Below are 11,177 nucleotides of genomic sequence, written 5' to 3' on the forward strand. Positions count from 1 at the left end.
TTGATTTTATATTCCCCACTAAGTGCCACCGCCAAGTACGCCGTCTGTTGTATCACATCTGGACTACGGTCTTGAGTATGTACAGTGGACAACCCATGACTAAATGATGCTGTTAAGTACAAAGCAGCTTTCGCATTGAAACACATTTCCTGCCCCTCTCCCGTCCCGAGCTCCTCGTAGGTCCTGTGTGGGTGAGTGAGCCACCTAGTGGACAGCGGGAGCGCAGTAGAAAGGCTGCTGGATATTCAACGAGCAGAAAACCATGCCGAAGGTACATAGGCGGGCTCATGCACGCAACGTCTGTTTGAACGTCACAGAAAAAAAGAAAAATATATATTATCCATGTGTTTTTGTTTGTTTTTTTCGTTTAAAAAGGGGGGCTGCATTCACTCCAAACCGCTCCCTGTACGTTACGCGCCGCGGACACAACGGATGCCCGCGGCGCGGCGAGAAGGAACACTTGACGCTGAAAACAACCTACTGCCACAAAGCGAGGGCCATGCGAGGAAGAATGTTACTTTTGGAGGAAATGTAGTCTCACGTGAGCCAGCCTTTGTCCCATTGGTCAGACTGCAGGCACTATATGAAAACAAGTCCTGGTGTTTTTGTGCGTAAAAAAAAAAAAAAAAAAAAAAGTATTCAAATGACAAAAAGAGAAATGAAATAGAAAAGGTAATGCTTAGTCGGAGAAAAAGGAGAACAAAAACACATATTGTACAAAATAAAAACAAAAACCGAATGACTTCATTAGCTAGACACTCCCAATCTGCATGAGATATCTCTGAGGTAATCATTAAAGATGATTAATTAGACAGCAATAAATACCAACAAGAATACAAATATTACAAAAGTAAAAACAGAGGCAACTGCTTAATGCTAAAGCAAATATCTGTAGCTAAAAGAGGTAGTTTTTTTTTAGGTAGATTATGGTGTGCGCCCTGTCGCGACGCTCCTTTTTAAGAACTACATTGAGTTGATCTCATTACAATCCCTGTCCCCTTTTGGAAAAATTACTCTCGGGCCATTAGGTGGGAGATGGCCAACTGTTCTCTGCAAATTATTCAAGAATAAATGCTCTCTTGACCGGTTTTGTAATGGTAATAGTTTTTTTGTACATCCATGATACAAAAAAAAAACATAAAACATGATAAACTGTAAAGCTTGCTGGTGATAGTGTACCATTAACTTTCATATTGCAGGTATTGTTGTCATGAATATTATTTCTAACATGGCAGGTACGGGAATCTTACGAACCTACGTAAAAACCATTCTAAAAGATTCCCATTACCATGAGACTTTCAATGTTCCAGTATTATAAGAAAAATAGTAAAGTTAGATCTGATGGTTTCGAAGCAGCTTAGTGGAGAAAAAAAACAAAATCATTTGGAGATGCATCTAATTCCCGTTCGACTATATCCTCACATGCATGAACAAGCTGTGGTTGTTGTTGTAGTTGTTGTTTTTCCGAAGATAGAAATGTATAATCTCTGGGAATAATATCGTTTTGGCTGCCTAAACACTCTCCCTAATTTCACCAAGTTGCTCAAACAGGAACAACTTCAAAATAAAAGCGGTTCTTCCACGCCAACCCCTGGATCCCGGCCCGTCTGGTTCCTGTGTGTAGCCAACGTGAGCCCCTCTGTTACCCTGTGTGTCGAGGGACGGCCCTCCTGTGGCACTTGCTGGACAACCAAACCATCCCCGTTCCGGTCTACTGCTCCTATCAACACTGTGTCTCGATCATAGAAAGAGAGGAGAAAAAAAAAAAAAAAAAAAAGGAAAACGCAGCCATATCTACAGAGGTAATAATCGTCACAAAGCAATACCGCTGTGACTCGAGAAGAGAAAGTACTTGGAAAAGTCCTATTCGATAAACCCGGAGGGTTTCAACCCCCGCACCCCAACCCGACATCCTGTACATACAAGTGGTGTATATAACGCATCCTCGTCATCATCATCTTCATCCACCACAACTCCCAGAAGGGGCACTGGACCCACACCAGAGGCCCAGTTGTTCAGAATATCTCATCTGGATCAGAATGATCCCCATCTGGTCAGCCATTTGACTGCTGTGGCCGTTTAACAAAGCCACACAGCAGTGATCACCTTGATCCAGATACTAACTTTCAGGATTACAAAATCCGGATTACCAGGGCTCTAACTGGGACTAGCCTAAACATCCCGATGTAGTACTACTGCATGTGAAGAACAACAGGTAGAAAAACTACTTTTGACTGATTGATCTCATAATTAAGATACAGTGATAACGATGTCCGTTAAAATAAAATATATTGATTTTCTTTGATATCAACTTCAATTTAGGGGATTACTTTCTTTAATGTAAAGAAAGGCTTAATAGGTAGCCTGATGTCTACTATTTCATTAATCAAGTGTTAAATATAAATAAATGTATACATACTACAATATACAAACTGTTATTATTTCACCAATTTTAAAGTTTTATTATATTTTGTTCCTGAAAAGCTCCTTGAACCCACCCTTCCACTGGGATCGGGGTGATCCAGATTTGTGGGATCAAAGTTATCCCGATCCTACTAAAACGTTCTGAACAACACGTACTGAAGGTTTGGTCCAGATATAAACCAAGATTGGAGAACGAGTCCTAATCCAATTTCAGAATCCATTTTTTTCTTTTGAGCCACCCGTTTTCAAGATTTGATCCGATCCGATCCGCCGTAATCCCATCAGATGACGACTGAACAACTGGGCCCAGGGACTCGCGTACATCCACTCATGTGTCTGGGTGGGGGCGCTCTGTGAGCGTCTAGCTAGCTTTGTGATGGTCGTCTTTAGGCTGTGAGCCGCCACGGAGGTGACTGAGAGGCTCTACGTGTTTGTTGTTCCTTTCGTAACGCCGACGCCCTAACGAACGCCCGCTGGCGGTTTGTTTTCTACTGCATACAAGTATGGTCTGTCACGCGGACAGCAGATAAGACTTGTTGTTAAATAATAAAAGATAAGGACAGACGCAGCTGTTTGAGTAGCTTTGGCGAGTCCTTCTGGTGATGCTGACCGTGGTGTTGTGTCTGTACAACGTGCAGAACGTCTCCTGTCTTAAGGAACGGGCGGACTGATTCTGAGTGTGCTTGCGTTGATCTGCCGTTCAGACCTGACACACTGCTGAGCCCGGGTGCTTTGGTTGGTTCATTGGCAGCAAGAAAAACATCCACAAACACTGTCCCAGACCGACCGCCTAGCAACAGCCCGCAAGGAAAACTGCAAATAAGAAAACACTGAAAGAAAAGGAGCCAAGCAGAGCTCACCGTAAGGTCGGTTAACATAGTAGAGCTCTCTGTAGGGTCGGTTAACATAGTAGAGCTCTCCCTAACCCAGTAGAGCTCTCTGTAGGGTCGGTTAACATAGTAGAGCTCTCTGTAGGGTCGGTTAACATAGTAGAGCTCTCCCTAACCCAGTAGAGCTCTCTGTAGGGTCGGTTAACATAGTAGAGCTCTCCCTAACCCAGTAGAGCTCTCTGTAGGGTCGGTTAACATAGTAGAGCTCTCCTTAACCCAGTAGAGCTCTCTGTAGGGTCGGTTAACATAGTAGAGCTCTCCCTAACCCAGTAGAGCTCTCCTTAAGGTTGGTTAACATAGTAGAGCTCTCCTTAAGGTTGGTTAACACAGTAGAGCTCTCCTTAAGGTTGGTTAACATAGGAGCAGCTGAAAACTACTAGATCTTATCATAACAAGGAAAAATAAAAAAGAACCCCCAGCAATTCAACACTTGACTCGATGCCCTCCTCCCTCCTCCCTCGCCGGGATCACAGCCTGGTCTGTGGGCCGAGGCGTGTCCAGGCCCCCCCCCCCCCCCCCTCCCACACACCACAGCACCCAGCTCATGCACGGGGGTGCTGAGGAGGTACACTGGATGTACAGCTGTTTTAGGGGGTACACGGGGGGAGGTGGGGGGGGGGGGGGGCCCCTGGGGACACAAATCAGCGCTCACACGCAGGAAGCTCCTCGGCCCTCGTCAACGTTTCAAACAGCAGTCTGGTCAGCAACACTCGAGGTGTCACGTGCCCCTCTGGACGGGGGCCACGTGGAGACCCCCCCCGCTCCGCCTACAACAACAACACCGTCGCTGTTTATTTATCACCGTCGTCGTCGTCGTCACGCACCTAGCCTAGCTCTGCCGTGACGCCACCACTAAGCCCCTTAGGACAGGGGAGCACGGGCCCCCATCACGGGCCCCCACCGCGCCCCCCATCACAAGCTGCTCCTGTGGTCCGTCCAACGTCTCTCTCTCTCTCTCTCTGCCCCTCGCGGACGTTGTCTCATAGTCTCAAAGTGGTGGCAAGACAAATGGAAACGAGTATCACTTCAACAACTCTCCCCACTACTCAATGTCCCAAACCGCAGCCAATCACGCATCACTGGCCTCAATAGTGTTAGTCACAATTGGGACTTGTAAAAAAAAAAATAATAATAATAATCGCCATTGCCACCTGAGGATGAAGAGGAAGAGGATTGTTATAGTAGGTTACAGGGTACGGTATAGGTTATACAAGCGGGCCTTAAAGAGAATCACGAGAAGCCACGGATATGCAAGGTATAAGTATACAAGGTTATATTAACAGCATATCCACGGCCCGGGACCTCCCTCATTCTACGTCTACTATAAAGAGTTTATAACTAGCTTGGTGATCTATATGGCTTACATTAGTGAGCAGCACTGCATGTTAATCCTTCACAGCGAACTCTTTTCTTCCTATTTATCTTAAAAAGTGTAACTTGGAACAGAACCAAACCAGTCCCCCCCACCCTCCCCCCACCCCCCCCCGAACCACTGTGTCAAAAAAAACGAACACGTCCTATACGATTATAATCTGCCCTCTTGCTTATTCACTCCAAAAAAACACATACAAAGTCCAAAAGACCAAAGTGTTTGAAGGAAGAAACAAGTCATCAAAAAAAAAAAAGAAAAGCAACAATATCATATGTGCATATATAGAATGCATTTTTACTCTTCTAGTAATATCTACGTAGCCCTATGTACAGCTGCGCAAGAAAGAAACAAAAAAACAATATACACCTGGTATTTACAGGGTGCGGCCACTAGGGGGCCGCGCAGCATACTTTATCGAACGGGAGGACCTGGGCGTCAGAGCGCCTCCGAAGGCCAGACCCTCGGACATTCTACAAATTCCACTTCCCAGTCAGAAACGAAAGGGGTGATATCTGAGGAGGTTTGAAGCAGCTTATTGAGCTCTCCTGCCACCCAGCTCACTGTACACAGAGGAGAAACAATTCATGGAATCGTTTTAAGGTTTGAAGTTTTTGTCGATAATAAAAAGCATCCATCGCAATAAAACATCTGCATCGATGCCAATTCCTGGTATGGTATGTTTGCTTTGCTTCCATAATACAAGTTAGGCCAGTTGCTAGCTTGCTTTGGCCTTGTTTTACTGTTCCAGTTAGATTTGGCATTGTAGCCCTTTAAAATCTATTACAGAACATATACAAATACAAAAGAAAATAAGGTTGAATAACAGTGCTTACGGATACAATACAATGTGAGGCAATTTAACTATTTACAGCAAACTCTTGATTTGAAAAAAGAGACGAGAAACGGGCCAGAATGCAGGCCTGGTGTGATTGACAGTTAGCAGTGTAAAACACATTTAGTGGCTAATTCTCACCTCAAAACCACCCATCCCAAATAAAAACCACGGCAAAATCCCGCTAAATTAGAAGGCTAGATTTTGCTCTCTGTCGTCAGACCCCCGGGTGTGTGCACCCCTCCTTTCCTTCATAAGTCCTTTGAGGCAAGTTGAAACAGCTAAATAAAGAAGAAGCATGTAGTGAGCCTGCATGCGAGAGAAGGCCTTGGTGCGGTTCCTTATGTCGTCCTTTCTGTAGATTGTGGAAGCTTTTTGAGAATGTAGCGGACCGCACCTCTGGTGAAAGGTGAGAGGCGAACATATACAGAGTCATATGTACACCGCGTCGTCAACGAGACTAATGTACAGGCATCCAACACAGAGCAGACTGCGTTTCCTTGTGTGTGTGTCACTGTTTGTGTTGAAGAAACGTACTGTTTTACGAAGGCGATGTGCATGAAAACAACCCTAAGTAAAACCAAGAGGTAGTTGAAACTGAATGGCTAAATCAAAAAATTGAGTATGCTTGTTGTGTTGATGTGTGTACATATACTGTCCAGGTGTGGTAAGCAGCAGTTTCATTTAAATACAGACAAAAAAACACTACGTCAAATATGTTTCAGGCAGAAGTTTGATGTCTAGGTATAGGTTGTGTGTGTGTGTGTGTGTGTGTGAGAGACGTGGAGTTCCCTTGTAGTTGCGCTCTCTCTCTCTCTCTCTCTCTCTCTCGGCTCATCTTTGCCCTCCCCACTAGACTTCTGCCCGATCAAGGTCCCAATGCGGACTGACTCCTGTTACTCCACACGACCGACTCCCACTACGATACGCGAGCGCACGCACAGACTTTCTGACAGACCTACTGATAGACGGACACCGAACACACACTCCTCCTCAACAACCACAACTTCATCCAGCACCTTCTCTGCCTCCTCCCTCCCTCCCACGCTGTACCCCACCATCCTACCGCCCCCCCCCCCCTCTCTCTCTCTCTCTCTCTCTCTCTCCCCCTGACCTCACCGGAGTGGGGGTGGGCGTGGGGGCGTGGGGGGTGGGGGGGGGGTACTCTCCGGTGGGGGGTGGGGGGGCAGGCTCTCTAGGAGACCTCGCTGCCGAACACCTCCAGCACCAGAGGGGTGAGCTGCATGCTGTGCTCGGGCTGGAAGGAGAGGGAGCGGTACTGCTTGGAGTGCTCCTCGTTCAGGCTGCGCAGGTCCGCCAGCTTCTGGATCATCTTGGCGTACAGCAGCCGGCCGCCCGGGTGGCTCAGCCGGATGTAGGCCTGCAGCGTCTCCGAGATGTTGTCCTGCAGGGCCTCGATGCGGGCGTGGTCCTGCACCCCGGGCCGGTCTGTGGGAGTGGGGGGGGGTGACGAAGAGGTCAAAAGGTCAACGGAGTGGAAATGGGCTTGACTAACATCTGGCTCGTGGGCTATCATTGACTTCTGAAGTGGAAGATCAACGATGAACCGGGTGATGATATTTAGAACAACACTGTTCAGAACTGGAGACCTACTGGGGGATAACGCCCGGGCTTCTGTTGTCATTGCTTCCACTGTTGGAGTCAGTGACCATAATCTGTGCCGCGTTACCACCAGGGAGCGGATCTGAATGCATTGTTAACGGCGATGCTTCGTAAAGGGCCAGGGCACGCAAACATCTGTTCAGCTGCACATGTTCCCTTGCATGACTTGACTACATATACATAATATATGTGCTAAAGGCTGATGTTAATGCATACGACGCACGCACGCACACGCACACACACACACACACACAAATGCCCCATTACCATGAAACTAAGGCGCGCACACACACACACACACACACACACACACACACACACACACAGAGATACACACACACATCTGTGAAAACACAGAGAAGTGGAGCGGCCAGCATTGGGTTGATGATTCATTAATGTGCAAACATGCGTCCCCATATTCAAATCATCGCCGGCTCCGCCGTTCACAACACTTCTGGTGCATACACCCACCGGTGAAACGAAGCCACGTCAAAGTAGGATCAAGGCATGAACAATTCATGACCCCCCCCACCTCCCCCACCCACCCCGTGACAAAAATAACCGACACGCATGTTGTGGGAGGCGGCCTATCCCCCGCCCCCCCCTCCCCCCCCCCCCGGCCTACCTGGAGAGAGCAGACAGATGGCCATCAGCAGCACATGTTCCTCCTCGTGGAGGTTGAGCTTCTTCAGGCCCACCTGGAACTTCACCAGCGGCTCCAGCAGCTCCAGAGTGTGACCGGCTGTCAGGGTGAACACAGGGTGAACACAGGGTGAACGGTGAACACATGAGGGACACGTGAGCACACCATGAGACACACGTGGACACACGCGCAAACACACAGGGAAACGCATTGTGAACATGCCGCGTTCATGTGCATGTGAACGCATGTATGTATGTATGTATGTATGTATGTATGTATGTATGTATGTTTGCATGGTGAACACGTCAACATGTGTGTGTGTGTGTAATATATGAACACGTGAATGCAAAATGAACACATGGTGGACACGTACACATGTGAGGAACCCATGAACACATGAACGCCGTGTCCCAGAGCTACACAGACCACCACAGACCACCACACAGACCACCACACAGACCACCACAGACCACCACACAGACCACCACACAGACCACCACACAGACCACCACAGACCACCACACAGACCACCACAGACCACCACACAGACCACCACACAGACCACCACACAGACCACACAGACCACCACACAGACCACCACACAGACCACCACAGACCACCACACAGACCACCACACAGACCACCACAGACCACCACACAGACCACCACACAGACCACCACACAGACCACCACACAGACCACCACAGACCACCACACAGACCACCACAGACCACCACACAGACCACCACACAGACCACCACACAGACCACCACAGACCATCACAGACCACCACACAGACCACCACACAGACCACCACACAGACCACCACCACAGACCACCACACAGACCACCACACAGACCACCACAGACCACCACACAGACCACCACACAGACCACCACAGACCACCACACAGACCACCACAGACCACCACACAGACCACCACACAGACCACCACACAGACCACCACACAGACCACCACAGACCACCACACAGACCACCACACAGACCACCACACAGACCACCACACAGACCACCACACAGACCACCACAGACCACCACACAGACCACCACACAGACCACCACAGACCACCACAGACCACCACACAGACCACCACACAGACCACCACACAGACCACCACACAGACCACCACCACAGACCACCACACAGACCACCACACAGACCACCACAGACCACCACACAGACCACCACACAGACCACCACACAGACCACCACAGACCACCACACAGACCACCACAGACCACCACACAGACCACCACAGACCACCACACAGACCACCACACAGACCACCACACAGACCACCACAGACCACCACACAGACCACCAGACCACCACACAGACCACCACACAGACCACCACAGACCACCACACAGACCACCAGACCACCACACAGACCACCACACAGACCACCACAGACCACCACACAGACCACCACACAGACCACCACACAGACCACCACACAGACCACCACACAGACCACCACAGACCACCACACAGACCACCACACAGACCACCACCAGAAGCCCTCCAGCTCTGTGTGGTGGGGGGGTCCCTGGAGACCAGCAGCCCCCCCAGAGGGCCTGCTGATGGCTGCTGCTGATTGATGCCTTGTTGTTGATTTGGTTAGAGGTTTCTCTTTCCTCTTTTGTGGAACGACGGTCGTTTTGTTTTCCCTTTGGTTGTGGATTGGTTACAATGCGAACGATTATTTTTTTTAAACCTTGATAAGATTTGTGGACTATTGAACGACTGTTTTTGTTAATTCACTGCCAAGCAAATGACCTGCCTTGGGTGATTTTATTTACTGGTAGGACAAAAAAAATAACTGGTTTAAAACAAATAAAGCATTTGAGAATTAATCCGCAAGTTCAATGCTTTGAGTAAAATGATTGAATTACTTAACAATTAAACTAATCCAGCTCCAAATCAGGACCCAAGACCAACAATGTCGTAGTGATTTAGCAAAGGAGCCGCGGAAAAACAGGCTCTTAGCGCTCCAGACAAAAGCGTCTTTGTGTGTCCAACAGGTCAGGAGTGACATTCTTTGGTTGATCTCAGAAAGAGGGGACTTGTTTAAAAAAGGCAAATGAAGGCCGTGGCCAGAGGGGCTGGCTGCAGATGTGTCCGACCGGTTCCACAGCGAGTAGGTGCATTAAGCATCGCGCAGCACGTGTCTGTGTACACGTGCCAGATGGAGTAACCTCGCCTCACACTCCCACACTAACGAGGTCCAGCCAGTACCCCCCCCCCCCCAGGCGCTGGGCAGGCGAGGTGGGCCGCTGCGTTGCACATGCAGGAACCCACACCTCGGCAGCTTCTGTACCTACAACGATTCAGCCGTTCAGACGCCAATTTGATCTCAAACACGACTCGGGGCATCGGTAAACACGGTTCATGTTCACGGGGGCCGTGGGAGCGTAATGGAACGGGGGTTTGACTCCCCGCCAAAGAAGCTGCGGGGTTCCATTCCCCTGTGGCAGGCTGTACCTGGAGGCCTCCGTGACGACCTGTAGCGTAGGCACTAGGTCAGAGGTCACTCGGGTCAAGTGTCTGAGAGATGACTGCTAGGCGTCTTGCTCGAGGGTGTCTACATGTAGGCTGTGAACCACCGCGGGGGATGCGACCCCAGACCTTTGAGTCGTGGGGTCCTACACCGTACCTACCGCCCAGTCCTTCCCTCCCAGTAAGAGGGTAGGTGACGTCTTCAGCTGGGGCACCATGCAGCGCACAGTGTTGCGTTGCATCACATTGCGCTGTGTAGTGTAGTGTAGTGTTGCATTGTGTTGCGTTGTGTTGTGTTGCGTTGCGTTGTGTTGTGTTGGGGGGTGGAGGCTGACCTTTGGTAACATCGCTGATCTGGTATTTAAAGTCGGGCGCTCCGCAGCTCCAGGACATGTCCTCCAGGCTGAAGCTCTGGTTGGAACGCAGCATGATCACCTCGATGGCGCTGGACTTGAGCAGGGCGATCTGATCGTCGGCAGTCAGCTCCCTGGGGGACGACAGCGGTGTCAACATGGAGATGATACAGAACAGCCCCACCCCACCTGGACCCCCACACCACCCCCACCCCACCTGGACCCCCACACCACGGACACAGACCACCCCACCCCACCTGGACCCCCACACCACCCGGACCCCCACACCACGGACACAGACCACCCCACCCCACCTGGACCCCCACACCACCTGGACCCCCACACCACGGACACAGACCCAGGGCGGTCGGTGGAGGAGGCCGGCGTCACGTTCACTTGTGTTGCAGCCGTTTTAAGTTGTAAGAAGCGCTTTGACCAGCAGCGTCAGCGGCTAGAGACACATTTGAAGACTCACTTCACTTTATCAACTATGATATATATATATAATATGATATATA

At 49.6% G+C, this 11,177-nt stretch overlaps 1 protein-coding gene across 1 annotated transcript; it reads right to left on the reverse strand.

Moving 5' to 3' along the window:
• Positions 1 to 347: 347 nt before the first annotated feature.
• On the reverse strand, positions 348 to 10,844 carry LOC311371453 (vitamin D3 receptor B-like). The gene is made up of 3 exons (XM_084489503.1): positions 10,642 to 10,844; positions 7,767 to 7,883; positions 348 to 6,967 (listed from the first exon to the last, which is right to left on the reverse strand). Exons 1-3 carry the CDS (start codon positions 10,817 to 10,819, stop codon positions 6,714 to 6,716), a joined length of 549 nt encoding a protein of 182 aa, XP_084345629.1. The 5' UTR covers positions 10,820 to 10,844; the 3' UTR covers positions 348 to 6,713.
• Positions 10,845 to 11,177: the final 333 nt, after the last annotated feature.

This window comes from Micromesistius poutassou, assembly GCF_964030765.1.
Source record: "Micromesistius poutassou genome assembly, contig: SCAFFOLD_1255, whole genome shotgun sequence".
Classification (NCBI taxonomy): Eukaryota; Metazoa; Chordata; class Actinopteri; order Gadiformes; family Gadidae; genus Micromesistius; species Micromesistius poutassou.